The sequence below is a fragment of the Trachurus trachurus genome (assembly GCF_905171665.1).
Source record: "Trachurus trachurus genome assembly, chromosome: 14".
In the NCBI taxonomy this organism is placed as follows: domain Eukaryota; kingdom Metazoa; phylum Chordata; class Actinopteri; order Carangiformes; family Carangidae; genus Trachurus; species Trachurus trachurus.
Window position 1 is genome coordinate 1754834 of NC_139903.1, and position 22071 is coordinate 1776904.

The window sequence follows — 22071 nt, forward strand, 5'->3', positions numbered from 1 at the left end:
TCTCATCATTATAACTCATCACACATGTATGTGCATGTACATGTATGTATGTTCAGAGCACCAAATGACTGGAATCACCTCCCCATGTGTATCAGATCTTCTCCATCTCTCAATTGCTTTAATCATGCCCTGTCTTCACATCTTGGAATAACTTGCACTGCAAAAACTCAAAATCTTTCCAAGAATATTTGTCTTATTCATAGTCAAAATGTCTCATATCTAGTCAAAACAATCTCATTCTACTTAAAATAAGACTCATCACATTAAAAAGCAGCTTGTTTTTAGACACTTTTTACTTCTTTCAAGCAGATTTTCACTTGAAATAAGTAGAAAAATCTGATAGTGGAGCAAGTTTTTCTTTCTTATTACAAGCACAAAAAACTTGCTTTCACTGGCAGATTTTTCTACTTATTTCAAGTGAAAATTTGTTTGAAACAAATGAAAATGATCTAAAAACAAGTTAATTTTTAGGTGATGAGTCTTATAGAGATTAGTTTTGACTAGAAATGAGACATTTTTACAAGAAATAAGACAAAATATTCTTGGAAAGATTTTGAGTTTTTGCAGTGTGTTTATGTTTTCATTGAATCTGTCACCACATCTCACTGAATACCTGTCGTCCAAACCCGGTTGCAACTTGTCTGATTGATTTCTGTATGTCTGTCCTGTTTCCTTTTTTTGTATGTGTACTTTATTTTATTTTTTATTTTTTTATTGTATTGTTCTGTTTCCTTTTATTGTACTGTGATGAGTTGTGTTTTATGTTGATGTGAGGTGCGTACAGTAGGAATCCCTCGAAAACCAGTTGCGACAACTCAAGGGGTTTATCCTGCTGATAATAAACAACTTAAAGCAGAAGTAAGCGATCCGGTCGTTTTGGCTAATGCTGCGTTCCAGGTAGGCTTTTGAAACCGTAAATTACAGCTTCAAGTCACAACTTACGACTTTGTAGTGTTCCAGGCAACCCACTCGTGTTTTTCCGACCTGTTTTACCTGTGAAAGTCACTATAACGGCTAGGGGTGTCAACAATAATCGATTCGGCGATGCATTGCAATGCGGGACATGCACGATTCAGCATCGATGCGGCAACGTGCCATAATCGATTATGTCACTGTTTATTTTCTGGCCTCAAATAAAGTTGTGAAGTTTCAATTACCTCCGGGGGCGTTTCCGGAGCAACGACATGCGCAGCCTAGCTACAGGCTAAGCAGCAGCACCAGCAGTAGCAGTGTTGCCGCTGGCTTTCTTTTTCCTTTTTTTTTTTCACCCGCGGTCGGGTCGAGAATGAATTAATTAACGCTCGTGAGTCCGGCCGTGTTGGGTCCGAGACTCAACAAGCCGGTCGGGTTTTACCGTTACTACAGGCAGTAGCTACGCCCGTTTATCACCAATAAACACAGTAGAGGAGGGTGAGTGACTGAGCTCAGGCTGGGGGGTCTCTGATGCAGAGAGAGAGAGACCTGCCGTGCCGTGTAAAAACAACCACAACAGAAAGTGTCACGACTTCCTGTAACGGGCCCTTCAAAATAAAAGCCCCGTAGTCTTTCATATAGTTAAGTCATATTGATTTTGAGTTAATATTGACAAGACACGGCTCCAAAGGTTTGTTTGTTTTTTCCTGCGACCAATCGACCAATGAAATTTTGGTTTGAAAATCCCATATCCAATACCTGTACCATTCAATTTTATTTTATTTTATGACATTTATGTCAAAGATACAGGAGAGTGATAATACATAGCAGCCGATAAAATCTGTTGTTCAATATTTCATGACTGATGAAAAATTTGCCATGTTGTGTGCAGTAGAATTTTGATGCATTGCAATGCATCGCAATGCATCGGAGAATCGAATCGAATCGAATCGTTACCTGCTGAATCGTAATCGAATCGAATCGTGAGGGCAGTGCCAATGCACACCCCTAATAACGGCCACTCGTAACTTCCGACCCGTGAACTCGTACCAGATCGAACTGGTACGACTTCACAGGTCGGAAAAACACGAGTTACGGGCTGCCTTGAACGCACCATAACAGTCCTCGTCCCTACGTCACCACATTCACGGCGTCCCTTGGCTGCACACACAGCCCTGCATGCCGTTCTCTCTCCTCATTGGATAAAAATTGTAGGATACAAGGAAAGTTTTCTCCTGGGCTCAGAGCAGAGCAGAGTGACTGACAGACCCGTGTTTCAGACCAAACACTCTATAGAAGTGATTGCTGTCGGAAGATACAACTATTTAAGACTTATATTAACACAGGGTTCCTACAGCTTAAGCCAAGTTAAATTTAAGACTTTTTAAGACTTTTTTAAAGCCACTTGAAATGAAATTTAAGACCGACTTCACAATAAACACCAATGCAGAAAAAAAAAGAAAAACCCCACATCAATTACATAGGGTTAGGGACAATTTTACCCACTTTCCTATGTGATCGAAGGTAAAGTGACTGCTACATGAACATTGGATTGTGTCTCTTTCCAGCTGTCCTTTCAAAATAAATGCATAAAAAGTCCGAAAAAAAAAAGAAAACACTGACTCTGGAGCTGGTGGCGGTGAGAGATTTAGTGGTGACGGCCGCCACTAACTTCTCCATGTCTATGTTACCAATTATTTTGAGATTTGAGACCAATTACAATCATAAAATCCCACTTACCATGTGTTAACATTTTTAAGACCTTTGAAAAATTGATATTAGACATTTTAATGCCAATTAAGGCCTTGTTTTTAGATTAATGAATTCAATGCCTTTTAAGACTTTTTAAGGATCCGTAAGAACCCTGTAACACAAAAATATCGCTTACTTCTGCTTTAAACAACAACACGTAGAAACTGTGACCGACCTGATGGGAGACGAGTCGCTGGAGGCCGAGGACACCGGCTGAGGACTCGACGGAGCCGAGAACATCGGCCAGGAGGGGGAGCGAGGAGACGTGGGGCTGGGGGACGTCGCACTGACACACACAAACACACAAAGTCACACATGTGGTTTTATTATTATATGGTTAAAAAACGAAAAAATACACGTGCATATTACATTATAAAAGGGAAAGGTGAAATCCGGCGATCTGATTGGTTGTTAACCGTGGTATAATGAGCATATACCACGGCTACAATTCTAAAGCCTTATCACAGCGTAGGCTATCACTCCGCCTCAGGCACACTGCAAAAACTCAAAATCTTACCAAGAATATTTGTCTTATTTCTAGTCAAAACATATCTCATTCTACTTAAAATAAGACTCATCACATTAAAAAGCAGCTTGTTTTTAGACACTTTTTACTTCTTTCAAGCAGATTTTCACTTGAAATAAGTAGAAAAATCTGATAGTGGAGCAAGTTTTTATTTCTTATTACAAGCACAAAAAACTTGCTTTCACTGGCAGATTTTTCTACTTATTTCAAGTGAAAATTAGTTTGAAACAAGTGAAAATGATCTAAAAACAAGTAATTTTTAGGTGATGAGTCTTATTTTAAGTGAAAAGAGTTTAGTTTTGACTAGAAATAAGACAAATATTCTTGGAAAGATTTTGAGTTTTTGCAGTGCACGTATGACTGGTATGAATGGGAGTTTGTCATGTATCTATGACAACCGACTGTTGCAGTCCGTAGCAAAAGACAGTTGATGTTTTTACGATGTTAAAAAAGTAGTGTAATTGACATGTTGAAGGTGAACTTTCACCTCCAGAGGGTTAACAATGGTAGAGGGGACTGAGCAGTGACAGAGGAAAAGACCAGATGCAGAGCTACTTGGAGCTAACGGCTGGACAGCTGGGAACAGCTTTTTATTGGATAATATGTATTTCTGGTTGAATAAAACTACATGAAATTGATTGCGTATTCCTCTTTCATATTGACATTATTGTTAACCGTTTTATAAAAGCAATATATCACTCCAGTCCGTAGTATATTGCTTAATTATAGACATCTGGACAGACTGTAAGCAGCTGTGAAAAGTAAGACCTTGTTTTCTCACCTGGCCGGGATGCTGCCGCGACTCTTTGGGTTCAGCCTGCAAACGGAAAATTCAGACATTACAACATCTACAGTGAGAATAAACCAGCAAACTGCTTTACAATAGAATTAACGTTTAAAAAAAAACCCAGAGCATTTACATGTAGGTGGAAGGAGGAACTGAGCCGTGATGAGGATTCACTTCTCCCACTGACGTCTCACACCTGGTCTATACTGTAGATAAACTGATGTTTCTCTTTGTTAAGTTGTTTGTTTTAAGTGTCTGACACACTGATCACTCTGTTCTAACTCATTTACCTTGTTATTGTGAGATAAATTATGAAATTGACCTCATTATGTATATTTTTGATTATTCTGTCTCTGTTCTATTTATGGTTATGTGTTTCTCTTTATTTGATTGGTTTCAAAAGCACAAATTCTGAATATTTGTGTATTTACTTATATATATATATATTATTATTTTTCTGTCACAACTCTTTGGAGCTATTATTATTATTATTAAATAAATAAATAAGAGTGGGAAGATTCAGGTTTAGGCAGATTAAGCTCAACAGCTTCCGCCTATATTCTTTCAAATCATTCAAAAAGCAAAAGCAAATGAGTGTACATGTCTGCTGGTAATATTTTGCACGTATGATCAAATAGATGTAATGAAAAACGACATAAGCTACAGTCAATGCAGCATTCAACGGTCTAAAAACAGGGAAAATGAACAAGAGTGATGTATTTATACAGAAATAAAAAACAGACAGATTAGACAGATTTCCTTGCAGCTCTGATAAAACTCTTGTGCGTCGTGTTTCAAGCCCTGAGATATTTTCTTTCTTCTGCTTCTCTGTTAAATCTCCGTTCTGCACGACGTGAAGCAGAAAACCTGAGAAAACCTTAAAAGCCGAGAGCTCAGTGTTCGACACTCAGAGCATCTATTCATGCAGCCACTTGCCTCATTATAAAAACCTCTAATTGAAGACAATTACATCTGTAATTCTCCAAATGAAATCTACTGAACAGAACAGATTCTTTTTCCTCTTCATTGTCCAAATGCTTCAAAAACGACTTTTTCTCCCGACCATCAGGGTTTAATTTAAGACATAAAAGCAACACATCTCTGACCTGTGGATGTAATTAACTCATCAGTCTGTCCAGTTCAAAACGCACTCACACTTTCTCCTTTAATCTCTGACATTTGGTTATAAAACGTGAACTAAACGGTGCCGTTTGTTTGAGCTAAAGCTGCTAATGGAGGGGGTTTTTGCACTCAAGTCTTTCAACCAGATGCACAAATGAAAAGTTCGATCGAAGAATCCAAGAAATCAAGCTGTGTAAACACACCGACGTGTTTCCATCCAGTTGCAACTGCTTATTCAGCAACATCAGCATCCAGGCTAATGGCTGCAACTTCAACTCATACTGTATTCAGCTTTTTTCTTTTCTTTTTTTTGTTTAATCTGTTTTATTCTGCACCAACTGAGCGACGTATATGAAGCTGAAGGCTCCACTGTGTTCAGATCTGGCTGTAAATGCATCATTGAGTGAGTTTAGTGGAGCTGTTGTGTGAATAACTGGGTTACTGAAGCAAACGAGTGAAGCTTTGAGCCGTAAAAACTAAAATAATCATGAGCTGAAGGAGCTGCGGTGAGAAAACCACTCTGGAGATAAATACAGATATACAAAATCACACGTTAAATAACCACGTGATAAAGGACGGAGGAAGAAAATGATGTTTCTCAGTCAGTGTCACAGGCAAGATGATGCTGCGGATGTGGAATAATATGGTTGCCGTGGTGACAGCGTTACAGTATAGTGTATATCCTCAGATGGGATTTGTCAGAACGGTCACTTTACTTAAATAACCAGAGTTTATATTCAGTCACGAAGACGACGAGACGACGGCGATGAAACGTTTCCATCAGTCGACATCACAATGACTTTAACTTCACACGTTGCCGTGGCGACAAGCATAAACAGAGGAGGAGGAGGAGGAGGAGGAGTAGGAGGATGAAGTGTGTGTCTGAAGCCTTGAAGACCTTGGAGTTTCTCTACCACGAAGGACGAATTAAACGACGATGGAGTTCAGATTCTCAACGATTCAACAAATATATGAGGAAGAGTTCATTTGCAAAAGCAGATACGTAAGTGCCATTTTGAAAAAGATGAGCTGATGCTTTTGAATTATTCTTTGCATAGTGTTGTTTTCAATAAAGCTTTATTTTTTTGAGCTACGTATGTTTTGTTACGTCTCATCTCCTTGGTCAAAGCCAGTCAACTTTGGTTTGACTGATACTGTATCACCTGGTGTAAATAATGCAATAATTAAAAATTGTTTAGAAAATCTTTTAAAAATTGAGTTGTCTGCTTTTGCAAATGAAATTCTCATATTTAACTGATAAAAACAAAAAATAAATACTGTAAATTGTTATATAATATTGTTAGCTGCTTTCAAATGACCAGCAGGATCTCATGAATAAGACCGTCAGTCAATGAAGCTCATTAAAGACCTTTTCTCATCACTGTCTGACTCGTCGTTCACATTAACAGATTAAAGGATAATTTCCGTTTTTTAACAACCTGGACCTTATTTCTAGCATAAAATATGATCATTTTACTCACCCAGATAACTTTGGTGTCATTTGGAGTCGTTTTGACGAAATTAGCCCCAGTGGAGCGGCGCGTATATCCGTATAATGCGAGAACACGGGGCAGCGCAATGCAGCCTCTTAATAACACATTATCCGCCGCAAAACTCCTTCATTTCACCAATATTTAGTTGTGATAGGCTAGTGCTATTCCCCTCTGAGTCCGGGGTTAGCTGTTATCAACATCCGGGGTCAGTAGGTTGACCTACTGACCTCTGACCTGGATGATGTCATCTCTGAGCTTGTTGCTAGCACTAATGCTACGGTTGGTTTCTGCGTGTTTCTGACTTGTCAGAACAAAATGAGCAGCTGGATGAAGTTCAGCTTCCACAGGCTTCCTCTCCTCAACCTGGACTCACTAAAGCTCCGGCTAGTTGAGATAAAAATGGACCCGAATGCCGAAGCAGAATGATTATTATCAGAATGAGCCGCGCGGCGCTCAGAGATGACATCATCCAGGTCAGAGGTCAGTAGGTCAACCTACAGACCCCGGATGTTGATAACAGCTAACCCCGGACTCAGAGGGGAATAGCACTAGCCTATCAGAACTAAGTATTGGTGAAATGAAGGAGTTTCTCTGCAGATAATGTGTTATTTAGAGGCTGCATTCTGCTGCCCTGTAGACTCCATTATACAGATATACGCGCCGCTCCACTGGGGCTAATTTCGTCAAAACAACTCCAAATGACACCAAAGTTATCTGGGTGAGTAAAATGATCGTATTTTATGCTAGAAATAAGGTCCAGGTTGTAAAAAAACGGAAATTATCCTTTAAATCTCTTTGATTAGTGGGATTCTGTTTCCTTTCTTAAACTCAGCTTCAAGAAAACACAGTAAAATGTTGTTTTTATTATTATTATATTAAACTGTCATCTTGAATGATCCATCACCGCTCGCTGCTTCCTGTTTCTCCTCCTCCTCTAAACCACTCATCCTCTCTCCCTCCGTCCAGAGAGATCCAGCTGATAATAATCAATACCTGTTAACTACTCTGGCTCTTATGGTGTGAATCAAACACACACTCACACACACAAGCACGCACGCACACATACATGCACACACACACTTCCTGTTTGTCTCTTTATTCTCATGTGTTGGCAGTGGAAGCTGATCTCTCCTCCTGACAGGACGTTCATTCACTCTGTCATAATACACCTACAGTACCTAGTGTGTCTGTATTTACAGTATCTGACACACACACACACACACACACACACACACACACACACACACACACACACACACACACACACACACACACACACACACACACAACAATGGGAAGAGGCAGGTGTTGTCTGGGTGTTTTGCTTCTGTTGTTAATCACATCTGTTTCTACAGTTTCTCACTGTGCAGACACTAAAAGCAGGAATGCATCGCCGGCTGTTGGTTCACTCAACCTGCAGAGGAAACAAGTTCCATAATGATGAGCAGCTCTACCAACCCGTCATTATATTAAACTCCACTGACGAGTCGGGCTGGTTAATAAACTCAGCTGCTTCTCTACACAAACGAACATGTACACTGCAAAAACTCAAAATCTTTCCAAGAATATTTGTCTTATTTCTTGTCAAAATGTCTCATTTCTAGTTAAAACTAATCTCTTTCCACTTAAAATAAGACTCATCACCTAAAGAATTAACATATTTTTAGATAATTTTCACATTTTCACATTTCACATTAAAAAGCAGCTTGTTTTTAGACACTTTTTACTTCTTTCAAACGTATTCACTTCTTAATAAGAAAGAAAAACTTGCTCCACTGTCAGATTTTTCTACTTATTTCAAGTGAAAATCTGCTTGAAAGAAGTAAAAAGTGTCTAAAAACAAGCTACTTTTTATGTGATGAGTCTTATTTTACGTATAATGAGATTTGTTTTGACTAGAAATAAGACAAATATTCTTGGTAAGATTTTGAGTTTTTGCAGTGTAACTGTTTAAAGCCAACGGAGCGAGCAGCGCTGACATTTCCCGTTCTGTTACTTTACACCTGAACGCTACAGTACTACAGCCTCTTTTTTATTTTTTTTTATTTTATTTTATTCCCACTAATGCAAACACAGCATCTTTTGCAGCAGCGGTGCAACAACAGTTCAGCACCGAGCTGCTGCTGCTGCTGCTGCTGCTGCTGCAACAACACAAACCTCGTTTTCATTCACAAATTAACTCCAGTCCTTTTTTCTTCTCCTCCTGATCGATGTTGACCTGCTGCGAACGCTGCTGCAGCTTTTTCAAATTAAAAGCCTCTCTCTCTGTCTTTCCTTTTGTTATTGTAAAGTGATGCGGATAAAACTGGTATTTCTTCTTATTGAAGAGAAGAAAGCGAGAGTGGAAAAACAGTGAGTGTGGCCCCGCGTAGGAGTTTCAGTGGATTGTTGGTTTTTGTATTAGTGACTGGTTTTTATTTATTCCAGCTCTAATTCATCTGAAAACTGAGACTTTACTGAACCTTCAGCTGTTTTAGATGAAGATTAACAACTCATTTATCAGCTCGTTATGATCAGACCGACTGTTTATGTGGCTTTTATCCGTCTTCATGCAGACAAGTTGCATCGTGCAGCTGCACACGGTGGTGATGCAGCAGAATAATTGAAATGATATTTACAGGAGAAGGTTGAAGACGACGGGGAGCAGAAAAACTTTCTCAGGACTTAATGTCACCAAAACAAACCAATCAGAGAAGACGTAGAGCGTTGCCATGGCTGCAGCTTTAAGCGTTTTCCTACTAACCAAACCAACAAAAAGCAAAAAATAAACTAAAATGTGATTGAGAAACCCATTTGCAGAGGTCGTACACGTGAAACCTGGTGACTGGCACCGGTGTGTGTGTGTGAGAGAGAGAGAGAGAGAGAGGGTGTGTGTGTGTTATGTAAGTGTGTGAGTGTGTGAAGTCTTAAGTGTTACGCCGACGGGAGGAAATATTTCTATGACAGGTTTTCTACAAAACGTTCTCGTCACTCACTGCAAAAACTCAAACTCTTTGCAAGAATATTTGTCTAATTTCTAGTCAAAATGTCTCATTTCTAGTCAAAACTAATCTCTTTCCACTTAAAATAAGACTCGTCACATAAAAAATTATTTGTTTTTAGATCATTTTCACTTGTTTCAAACAAATTTTCACTTGAAATGAGTAGAAAAATCTGCCAGTGAAAGGAAGATTTTTGTGCTTGTAATAAGAAAGAAAAACTTGCTCCACTATCAGATTTTTCTACTTATTTCAAGCGAAAATCTGCTTGAAATTAGTAAAATGTGTCTTAAAAACAAGCTGCTTTTTATGTGATGAGTCTTATTTTAGGTAAAATTAGATTTGTTTAGACTAGAAATTACATTTTTGACTGGAAATAGGACAAATATTCTTGGTAAGATTTTGAGTTTTTGCAGTGCTGGAGGTTTTTTTTTTTTTAAATATCTTTTCTTCCGTGCAGCCGTTTATCTTTACAGATGTTTCTATCTCTTTATCTCTGCTTCATTCACCACTCGACTCGCTCTTCTTTTTTTTTTCTCTTCTCTCTTTTCAGTCGAAGGCCAAACAGACACGAGGGGTAAATTAAAAATAGTTCACTAACGAACACCGTGCAGCCAGGAGGAGGTGTTTAGGTGTTTAGGTACATCAGGTCAGAGGTGGAGTTCTGTCTGTTACTAGAAAGAGTCACGAGGACGCGGTCACGGTGTGTGTGCACGCGAACGTGAAGGAATGTTCAAGGTGTGAAAACCTCCAGGTATTTTCCACCTTCAAAAAAGAAAAAGTGCAGAAAAAAACCCATAAAAAGAAGCGTGAGCTGGAAAACACCACGTGACGATGAGGATCCTCCAGAGACTAAGTCGTTAACCTCTGATCTTTGTTCCTCTCCGGTGTCTGTGATGAAGGCCTGCACGCCGACGCCGGCTTTTCTTGGAAAACTATGTTTGGCTCAGGTCTGACTCTGCAGGACTGAGAAAACATGAGCTCAAGTCGGCAGCATTTTTTTTTTTTTTCTGCTGTAAATGGGCTTTAATACATCATCGTCTGCTTTTCCCCCCGAGACGCTCAGACCGAGACCTCAGCACGTTGGTATTCACTGTCGTCAGAAGCACGGATTTGGGATTTTGTGGGAATAAATCAGGAATCAAAAGCAGCAGAGGTCGAGTATGAGTTGAGTTTTAAAAACTTTTACATACTGCATTACCCACAATGCCACTGGACAGCGTCTCTGTCTTTCCTTTAACAGCATCAGCTGCTGTTCATGGTTAAACAACGACGTAGTGAAGCTTTAAATTGGAGCGAGGTGACAACAGGAGACTTTAACAACTCAAACTAATGCGCTCATAAAAACAACACAACTCTTTATTAGATTCACAACTGAACCTGAAGGAGACAAAGAACTCTTTGTCTGCATCTGTTGTTAGTCAACACTCACACACACAATCACTATCACCGTTTAGTTTTAACCTCAGTTAGGCTAATTATCATCAACACTTAAAAACCATCACTTCAGGTGATGCTGTGGTTTAATCTGATTTAAGCTACTGTAACACAATGTTACACAGTGTTAAAGGGATACACCAACATTTTTTTTTTGTGTCTTGCCTCACTCCCGAGTCCATGACCAGCAGATAGACACCATCCTTTCCACTGTGCGTGCAGTAACAAGGGAGATAGAGCCGTATCGCCGTAATTATCTTAGCTCAAACACTGGAAGTGTATGGGTAGTGTTAGCCTGCCTCCTACCTAAAGTCGCTAATTAGCTTAGCTCAAACACTGGAAGTGTATAGGTAGTGTTAGCTTACCTCCACCTAAAGTCGCTAATTAGCTTAGCTCAAACACTGGAAGTGTATGGGTAGTGTTAGCCTGCCTCCACCTAAAGTCACTAATTAGCTTAGCTCAAACACTGGAAGTGTATAGGTAGTGTTAGCTTACCTCCACCTAAAGTCGCTAATTAGCTTAGCTCAAACACTGGAAGTGTATGGGTAGTGTTAGCCTGCCTCCTACCTAAAGTCGCTAATTAGCTTAGCTCAAACACTGGAAGTGTATAGGTAGTGTTAGCCTGCCTCCACCTAAAGTTGCTAATTAGCTTAGCTCAAACACTGGAAGTGTATGGGTAGTGTTAGCCTGCCTCCACCTAAAGTCGCTAATTAGCTTAGCTCAAACGCTGGAAGTGTATAGGTAGTGTTAGCCTGCCTCCACCTAAAGTCGCTAATTAGCTTAGCTCAAACACTGGAAGTGTATAGGTAGTGTTAGCCTGCCTCCACCTAAAGTCATCAGAGAAACTCTTCAGCAACTCTAAAGGGAAACCGGCGGGCCGATCTTGGTCTCAGAGCTGACAAAACTCTCCGGTAAGGCATCTTGAGCGGTCAAATGCCGCTAACGGGACGAGATCGGTCAAAACGGAGGGTTCAAGCAAAGACGCTTTATTTTGGTTCTAGCTAGCTACATCGAGGGTAGGTTAGCTTCCTGTTTCAAAGTAAAAGCACAAATTCTATCGTCATGGTTTTCTCTATGTAAAGGGCAACGGGTGTTTTATTTTGTGAAAGTAACCGGAAGTGCGTTGGTCACAACGGCTAGCTTGAGTAGCGCCGAATTTGTCACACACGACACACTGTTGATCTAAACGGCTACTTTCTCACCTAAACATGTTTGAAATGTGGATAAAGTGATATATTTACAGAGTTTAGAGCTAAAATGAAATCAGCTTCTGACTGCTGATTTCAGCTCGGGTAGGAGGCAGGCTAACACTACCTATACACTTCCAGTGTTTGAGCTAAGCTAATTAGTGACTTTAGGTGGAGGCAGGCTAACACTACCTATACACTTCCAGTGTTTGAGCTAAGCTAATTAGTGACTTTAGGTGGAGGCAGGCTAACACTACCCATACACTTCCAGTGTTTGAGCTAAGCTAATTACGGGCGATACGGCTCTATCTCCCTTGTTACTGCACGCACAGTGGAAAGGATGGTGTCTATCTGCTGGTCATGGACTCGGGAGTAAAGCAAGACACGTTAAAAAAGAAAATGTTGGCGTATCCCTTTAATGTTGGATTCATCAGAGCGAATGTCTTAGTGACCTGTGGAGGTTCAGACTGGAGCTGATGTGGTTTCTGTCTTATCTGAGCTCTAGCAGAGCGTCTACGGGCCTTAAAGCATTTAAACACATCTGTTTCCATCAGTCCGTGACATCACCTCCTCACCTGTGAGTATATTCAGATTAGATACAGATGTCACAACACCTCTTCTTCTCCTTCTCCTTCTCCTTCTTCTTAAAAAACATTTAGTAAAGGCATGTTACGTAATAAAAACCACATTTGCTCCGGTTCAAAACAAAGCAACACGACTCCGTCCTCTCCTCTGCCCCAGATTCATCTTTTATTTAGTCACAGATTTCCTGGGACAACGTGGCTGTTTGTGCAGCAGAGAAGGATTCCTGCTGGAACGAGTCCTCATCTGATTTTTCTATTTTTGGATCCAAACAGAAGCAAAAAAAAAAAAAAAAATCCATCATGTGAAGGAACCACGCCAACCTTTTCAAGACCGTTGAGACTGAGCTCAAAGACACATCTCTATCTATCTATCTGACAGAGAGTCTGCTTCATTAACTCATCCTGGACCAGCTAGCGACTGACAGACGACGTCTCTCTGGTGCGTGAAAATAATAAAACGCAGCAAAGTGCAAAGAGCGCGCGGCTGCCTTCAGGGGTCTGTGACTCTCTGATCATCACACATAATGGACGGATAAGGAGATGTGTGTGTATAAAACACTCGACAGCACTCAGGCGTGACCTTCAGAGCAGAGGAAATAAAGCGAGAGCCTTGTGAACGTCTCATTTCACGCTCCACATGTGGGTTTTTCTTTTTTTCTTTTTTTTCATCATGACCAACAGGTTTCTCTCTGTAAAAGTCTGAACAGCTTCTCTCTCCTTCTCGACCTTCGTCTCATTTATTTATCTATGTGTCAGTCATCGGTAAATGTAAATACTGTACATGTTGGCTGATAAACACACATGTTTGAGTTGTCGATTCATTTAAGTGTGTGTGTGTCTGCTCTGTCAAGTCCTGGTTTTGCGAAACTTCATGTCTTGTTTTAACAGTAAAAGACGGTGGATTTTAAACTAACGAGACGTTTTTGAAGCAGCTGCATAGATGTGAACGTTTCCTTCCACTGCTTCAGCCTGCACCTTTTCAATCTTTTTTAATATTCATGAACTAAGTTTGAACTAAGGGATGCATTATTAATGATCGTTGATTGATTGTGATTCATGCTTGACTGTAAATAATTTGTGCTAAAGATTGAATAAAACTAACTAACTAACGTTTACTTCCTGTTCCTGAGTCATGACGCAGCACAAACACAGATACAGCTGAGTCATCTCTGCTACAATCAGTGCACGACTGTCTCTAGTGAAGGCAACGTGCACTCCTCATCTCTGCACTGCTAATATTACAATATAATATATGGAATCTTATATCATATAGAACAATAATATTATTATATACAATATATAAAAAACAGCAGATTCCTTGATGATCTTGATGTTATACAGAAACAAAAGTGAAAATGTCTTTTAGGTGCTTTAAAACATTGATCCTACACTGCAAAAACTCAAAATCTGACCAAGAATATTTGTCTCATTTCTAGTCAAAACAAATCTCATTCTACTTAAAATAAGACTCATTACATTAAAAAGCAGCTTGTTTTTAGACACTTTTTACTTCTTTGAAGCAGATTTTCACTTGAAATAAGTAGAAAAATCTGATAGTTGAGAAAGTTTTTCTTTCTTATTACAAGCACAAAAAACTTGCTTTCACTGGCAGATTTTTCTACTTATTTCAAGTGAAAATTTGTTTGAAACAAGTGAAAATGATCTAAAAACAAGTTCATTTTTAGGTGATGAGTCTTATTTTAAGTGGAAAGAGATTAGTTTTGACTAGAAATGAGACATTTTGACAAGAAATAAGACAAATATTCTTGGAAAGATTTTGAGTTTTTGCAGTGTATAATTCTGATCCAGTGTAAAAGGACTAAAACTGTACAACTGTGGTCTCTACTCCGTCATTAGAATCAGACTATGACCTGATAGAGACAAAGAATAAACGACTGACACAATATTCAATCAACGACTATGAGGAAGGAAGAGAAAGTAAAACAGGATGAGGAGGAGGAAGGAGAAGAGCAGTAATCAGTATTTAAGTGCAGCCATGTTGGTGACAGATTGTTCTAGTAGGACTGTTGAGCTCCTGTGTGTGTGTGTGTGTGTGTGTGTGTGTGTGTGTGTGTGTGTGTGTGTGTGTGTGTGTGTGTGTGTGTGTGTGTGTGTGTGTGTGTGTGTGTGTGTGTGTGTGTGTTGTGTGTGTGTGTGTTGTGTGTCTGGATGAAGACACATGTTGTCAGAGCAGGACGAGCTCAGACCTGTGAGTTATGTAAACTGCTCCTCAGACTGAAGAGAGAAATCAAAGACACGCAATTTGTGCAACTGATACTCAATAAGTGTGTATGTGTGTGTGTGTGTGTGTGTGTCTGTGTGTGTGTGTTTTGTGTACTTGCTTCCAGTCTGACCCGGGGGAGTTCAGCTCTGTGCTGCAGATATTTCACAGATACTTTTGGGATTTAAACCGACAACCTTCCAGTCATGAGACTCTTTCTGCTTAAGCTCTCAGCTGCCACATACTGTATGTGTGTGTGTGTGTGTGTGTGTGTGTGTGTGTGCGCGCTGACGTGTGTGTTACGTGCTGCAGCATTCCTGTGCCTCTGAGTATCTGTGTGCATGAAATAAAAAATGTGCGTGTGCATTCCTGAACCCGTGTGTGTCTGTGTGTGTGTGTGTGAGCACCTTTGAAGTTAATGTTTGCACATGTGAGTGCACACACACTACGCCTGTGCATGTGTGTGTGTGTGTGTGTGTCCACCCACATGTGTCCAAACTCCCGAACATCTGTCTCTCTCTCTGCAGCTTTGGTTTATTTTCTGACAGAGTTTCTTCTGTAAATACACAACTTTTTTTCTTTTTTATTGTTGATTTTATTTCCACAAATATCTGAAGGTTTTAATCTTTCTACATCTTTCACAGCAGCTCAAGGTTAATAAGTTTCAAACTATAAACTAAGGGTGTATTTGTATTCGGATTTGGATTCAGGCTTTTTAAAAAAACTTCAGATTCGTATTCGGGAAGAAACCGGAAGTGGGCGCACTGACTTCAGCCGAGCTAGCCGGTTAACTTCTGCTTTAGCTCTGGGCTAACTAGAACGGGAATAAAATTATTTAATCGTGCGGCTCTTCTAGACTTTCCAAACGTAATCGGACTGAATGGATCAAATTCTGGTAGAGAAACGAGTCGTTTCGCGGGGGTTGTGACACTCAAATAAAATGATCCACCGTTTTATAGCCGCTTCTTTTCCCATTATTGTCTATGAGAAAAATGCTAAGTTGTTGAACGGTGACCCTGGAAGTATTGGTGAGCACTTCCTGTCTACTGTGATGCAATGCATGCTGGGAGTTGCTGTTTCTTAGCAACCCTAACGTGAACTAGACACAGATGAAACAGGGTGACTCAGTGCTGCAGCTCGTGTTTGGCGCTCTACTGGTGTTGTGCTTCTAAGGCGGCGCACCAACGTTAAGGTGCATTAGCGCCAGAATCATCTGGTTATGAGCTGCTCCTGATCCAAACGTTTATTTTTCTTTAGGAAAAAGCTCCCGAATAATGAGGAGAAATTTCGGACAGCAAAACTATTCGGGATCAAAGAATTATTTGTGTACTTCCGAATACGTATTCGGGTTCAGGTACACCCCTATTCCACGGACTTTTGCGTCACCGCATGCACGCAGATTTCCTCCCCAAAAAGCTCATCTTAACGCAAAATAAAAAGTGAGAACGCAACGCCACTTTTGCGTTTTCTGTTCAGATCGTTTCCGTGTAAATGTAGCCTTAGTCTTTCTACATTTTTCACTGCAGTTCAAGGTTCATAAGTTTCAAACTATAAACATTAGCCTCTGATTGGTTAAACAATCTAGTTTTTTTAACCTATTATTTGCTCTAACTACTTCCTAATGAAGCTGTAACGCACAGCAGCGGTGTGTGTGGTGAGCTCTAGGTGTGTGTGTGTGTGTGGGACTCACAGCGAGCTGGGTCTGATCTGCCGGGGGTCCAGCTCCCCGTCGTTGCTGGTCAGACTGTGTCGGGGCGTGCGGCCTTGGCTTTGGCTGCTGCTGCTGCTGCTGCTGCTGCTGTTGCAGTTGGCCGAGGAGACGACGGGCGGCTGCAGCTCGCCCACCGAGGCGTTGACCACGCTGTTCCTCTTTTCACCTGCAAGAAGGAAACACAAACAGTACCACAAACATTTGTTTATTGCATCAAGGTTTTTTGACTTTGTCAGGAACTTCTATTTAAACAAATTAAAACCTTTTTTTCACTAAATTCTAAAACGCTCTGGTTAAAATTATTACATTTGTGTTGTTAGGGTCGGTTATAACGATAAGAACAATAATGAGCGAATTAAAGCAGAAGTAAGCGATCCGGTGGTTTTGTCTAACTTCCTGTCAGCAGATGGAGTTAGCAGTCCCCGCCCTCGTCCCTACGTCACCACATTCACGCGCATCCCTTGGCTGCACACACAGAGAGGACTGCCCCTTTATGCCGTTCTCTCTCCTCATTGGATAAAGGTTGTAGGATACAAGGAAAGTTTTCTCCTCGGCTCAGAGCAGAGCAGAGTGACTGACAGACCCGTGTTTCAGACCAAACACTCTATAGAAGTGATTGCTGTCGGAAGATACAACTATTTAAGACTTATATTAACACAAACATTCACCTTACTTCTGCTTTAAAACTGAAATCATAAGTGCATAACCAACCTTTTCATGGATAAGGAACCTAACAACGTAACCAAGAGATGAGAAACAAATGGGCAATAAATAATAGTTTTTACTGTGTTTTACAGCTGATTTAAGACTGGGGTCAGAAGAAGAGAGAGATGAGATGGCAGCAGAAAGCCGACACCAGAGGAAGGTTAATCCAGTGTGATGTGTTTGTTCTGCAAACGGCCACTTAGAGACAAGACGTGTCTCTGAACGCATCCACCTGCTGATCAGTGTGAACTCCCTCCTGTCATCATAGCTACAGTGCTGCTCCATGTTTCTGCTTTGCTCACTGCGTCGACCACATGGTGACCTAAGGTGTCGGCCGACTGTAACTGGAGGGGAAGGAGGAAACAGATCCCAGATCAGAGGCAGCGCTGCTCAGCTCAGCTCACCTTTCTGTGAATGTGTCGGCGTGTGGAAGAGTGTGAGAGGCCTCTCGCTGCAGGACGGCGCTTTGCTCTCGCTGCTTTTCCTCCTGGAGAGGTTGAGCTGCTGGTTGGTCGGAGCTGCTGCTGCAGAACTCGGCACATCCCTGAATATCTGCACAGATGTTGATGTTGAAGCAAAGCAAAGGTCAAGATATTAGTTTTTCATCTGTATCTGCAGGGTAATGTGGGTTTTATATCTTGAAGAGGAAATATTTTCTCTTCAGACTTTTCTATTAACTTTATACATCTCCATCTATTTTTGCAGAAAACTGAACTTATCCTAAAGAGGAGCTACAGTCAGTCCTGTCTCTCCTCCTCTGTGTCTCTAACCCTCCTCTCCTCCAAGTGCATTTGTTTTCAATGAAGACAAATGCACAGAAATCAATCCATGTAGCGGTGGATAATAATAATAATAATACAAAACCTCTGTGGTCAAAACATTAAATGTATGTATGAACAATTTGCAGGAATTCACTTTGTTTCATTCCAGATTGATCTGGACCAGTTTTTCAGGTATACTGTACATGTACAATAAATTATAGGGATGAATTTGTGAAATAAAGACAAAACTGTTCCCGGTTTCCAATTCACAAAATATAAACTCATGTTCTGTTCTCTTCAGACTTCTCTATTAACTTTATAAATGTCCTCTATTTTTGCAGAAAACTGAACTGTACTGTAGGTGGAATAGAAGGCAGAGAGCCTCCATTCTCCCTGGAACTAGTTACAAGTCATTGATTTAACCAGCACTACAGTAGGACTCTGGAGCTGGAGCTAAGGGCAAAGACAGTGACACACAGAGCTGTGCTTCAATGTTAAACACACACACACACACACACACACACACACACACACACACACACACACACACACACACACACACACACACACACACACACACACACACACACACACACACACACACACACACAGAGCGAGGCAACAATATGCCAGACTGTGATCTGATCCAGAAACAGAACTAAAAAAAGCAGCTTGACATGTTAAACCAGCTGCAGCATGAGCAGCTTGATGTCACTGCTGAATCATTCTTCTCTTCTCTCGCTCTCTGAGAAGAAAGAAAGAAAGAAACAAACTATATAACATATAAATTCTGTTTGAGTTTTCATGTTAATATTAATTCCAGGATTCAAGCAGCAGAACTTGGACCCAGACGTCCTTTCAACCTCACACCACGACGCCGTGGCGCTCTGAAATATACTTTATTTTTACTCCCTGAAGTGAGATTGTGTAAAAAAAGAAATGCTTTAAAACCTCAAGCTGTGATAAAAATGTACATGCACTGGATTTCCCCCCTCTCACTAATTATATATCTCAGCGTGGATATTTTACTGCACAACGAACACCGCTCGGTTCATTTCAGCCATCATCATCATCGTTGTCGTCTCCACATCCGTTCATCTATCTCTCAAATAAAAACAAAACGCTGCAGTAGGAACCACGCTTAAAAGCAGTTCACTTGTTACTCAGTTAGTCTCTTAAAAAATGTATTTCAGTGCCTCATTCAATCTATGGAATTATTCCTACTTTTCTATTATTATTACTCGTGAAATAGGAATTGGAGAATTTTAAAATGTTTAATCGTATTTTCAGATTTCAGATTTATTGGGAACAGTACATATTAATGAACAACTGTTGTGTAAATATGTGGGATTGTAGCCAAGTGGCTCATTTCCATCCCCAGTCCCATTGGCAGTTTGATGTGAAACATAAAAACAATGAAGAAAGAAGCACAAGAGGCAGGACTACTGTACGACAATAGACAATGCATCATGATGACACCTTGACATCTTACACACACATACATGAACAACACACGTATGTTAATTGGCCGAAAAAGCACCAAGGGAACAAGAGAGCACAGAACAGTCAGAAAGTGCTGCAGTGCTAATTAAAGTGCTATGTGCTAAAGTGACGAGTGCAAGATTAAATTAAAATTTTGTATCATGTATGACTTCGCTTTTCTTTCCATTGACCATATAGGACCTTTCTAAAACGTATTACACTTGACCTGGTCTATTTAGATGTGTGAACTGTGTTTCTGTGTTGTCTATTGTCTATTCTATGTATCACCCTTGTATAGTAGTTTGTGTGTCTGTGTTTCCTGTGTATTTTTTATATGTTATATGTTGTTGGGACTGCAGATGTAAATGAGCCGTGAGCTAAACCTGCTGCAACCATCTCTTCATTCTCTGCAAATGATTCATGTCATTGCACAACCGTCCCTTAATAAACTAAATAAACTAAATAAACTAAACTAAACCCGTTAAACACTCTGAGGTTGTTGCTGCTGCAGAAAAGCAAAAATAAAATGATATATATAAGTAGAGTCACATGAAAATATTTACTACTGCACATGAGCAGGAGGGAGGAAGGATAACACTTCTATAGGAGTGTGTGTGTGTGTGTGTGTGTGTGTGTGTGTGTGTGTGTGTGTGTGTGTGTGTGTGTGTGTGTGTGTGTGTGTGTGTGTGTGTGTGTGTGTGTGTGTGTGTGTGTGTGTGTGTGTGTGTGTGTGTGTGTGTGTGTGTGTGTGTGTGATGCTGGAGTCTCCGGTAGTAACGCTGATCTATCTGTTGCCATGGAGACATATGTAAGCAGCTTGACTGGGCCAATAAGCTGCTTGGATCTAAAGGAGGATGGAGGGTGAAAGTGGCTTTGAAGTGTAGGTACAGTATATAGAGCTGCAGTGTGTGTGTGTGTGTGTGTGTAGCAGGTGTTCAGATAGAAAGTGTTAGGTGCATTAATTGTTGGTTTAATGCGCATTTACACAAAAGTTAATCCCTTTGACAAAGCAGAGGGATTAATTCAAGCCTGTACCACGTCGCCACACACACACACACACACACACGACTGTGTTGTGTTTTTCATTATGAGACGTGTTCACTCACACACACACACACACACACACACTCTCGTACCCTCTCGTGGTGCTCGATGAGGATCTCCACCACGATGTTCTGGAACTTGATGTCCATGATGGCGGCCACGGTCTCCTCCTGCGGCCGCAGCAGCGTGGGGCCGAACACCACGCCCAGGTTGGCCACGGTCATCAGGTTCTGCTGGTGGTGACTGGCCACACTGTGGAGGGGGTGGGGGGGTGACAGAGAGACACACAGAGAGAGAGAGAGTGTTAATGTCGTTAATGTTTATCAATTATTATAAAACGGAAAGGTGAAATCCGGCGATCTGATTGGTTGTTAACCGTGGTATAATGAGCATATACCACGGCTACTATTCTAAAGCCTTATCACAGCGTAGGCTATCACTCCGCCTCAGGCACGTATGACTGGTATGAATGGAAGTTGTTGTCATGTATCCATGACAACGGGCTGTTGCAGTCCGTAGCCAAAGACAGTCAGTGTTTTTACAATAATGGACTAAAGTAGTGTAATTGACATGTTGAAGGTTTAAACTTTCACCTCCAGAGGGTTAACAATGGTAGAGGGGACTGAGCAGTGACAGAGGAAAAGACCAGATGCAGAGCTACTTGGAGCTAACGTCTGGAGACAAGGGACTAGTTTTTCACAGTGAGGCTATTTTATTGGATAATATGTATTTCTGGTTGAATAAAACTACATGAAATTGATTGCGTATTCCTCTTTCATATTGTCATTATTGGTAACCGTTTTATAAAAGCAATATATCACTCCAGGCCGCCAGGTGGTCTATGCTCATTATACCACGGCCTGTCGTGATATAATGTTTAAAAAATTAATTATGGACTTATTCTGTTCTCACCAACCTTCCATTAACCCACTTACTCTCATTGTGGTTTATGTTTCTACTGTTTATTGTTTGGGTGTCTATTTTGTTTTTAAAGGGACAACCAGGAGTTTTGTTAAAGCGAAGTGTCTTCACACTACATTTATGAGCCTCCGCACCGTGAAATTCTTTGACCGGCACAAGACAGACTCATGTTTTCATTCATCAAGAATTAAAGTCAGAGGTTGGAAGACGATCACATACCGTCGTAGTTCCCACCATAAACGGAGATTCGGCGGCGTTATTCTCATGACTCGCCACGAAACCGAAAGTAAAGAAACGCTGGTCGGCTCGCCCAGCATTTCCACCACCACTAATAATAACAAAATAACCATAGAGACAAAACCATAGATTTATCTAAAATGGACCATTAACAAGTGGTAACGTAGATTCATCCACATTAATATGAGACTTTTTTATAACCAAATAGAAA

General features: G+C 40.6%; 1 protein-coding gene across 1 annotated transcript in view; it reads right to left on the reverse strand.

The window, feature by feature from the left end:
• LOC310996905 (rho GTPase-activating protein 26-like) overlaps positions 1 to 22071 on the reverse strand; it is a gene marked incomplete at its 5' end in the record, with an annotated part of 146299 nt that overhangs the window by 9448 nt on the left and 114780 nt on the right. Inside the window, 5 exons of the mRNA XM_083986428.1 lie at positions 2840 to 2950; positions 3972 to 4007; positions 16690 to 16876; positions 17820 to 17967; positions 20795 to 20954. Coding sequence (XP_083842554.1) covers positions 2840 to 2950; positions 3972 to 4007; positions 16690 to 16876; positions 17820 to 17967; positions 20795 to 20954 — 642 coding nt within the window. The remainder of the gene's footprint in view (positions 1 to 2839; positions 2951 to 3971; positions 4008 to 16689; positions 16877 to 17819; positions 17968 to 20794; positions 20955 to 22071) is intronic.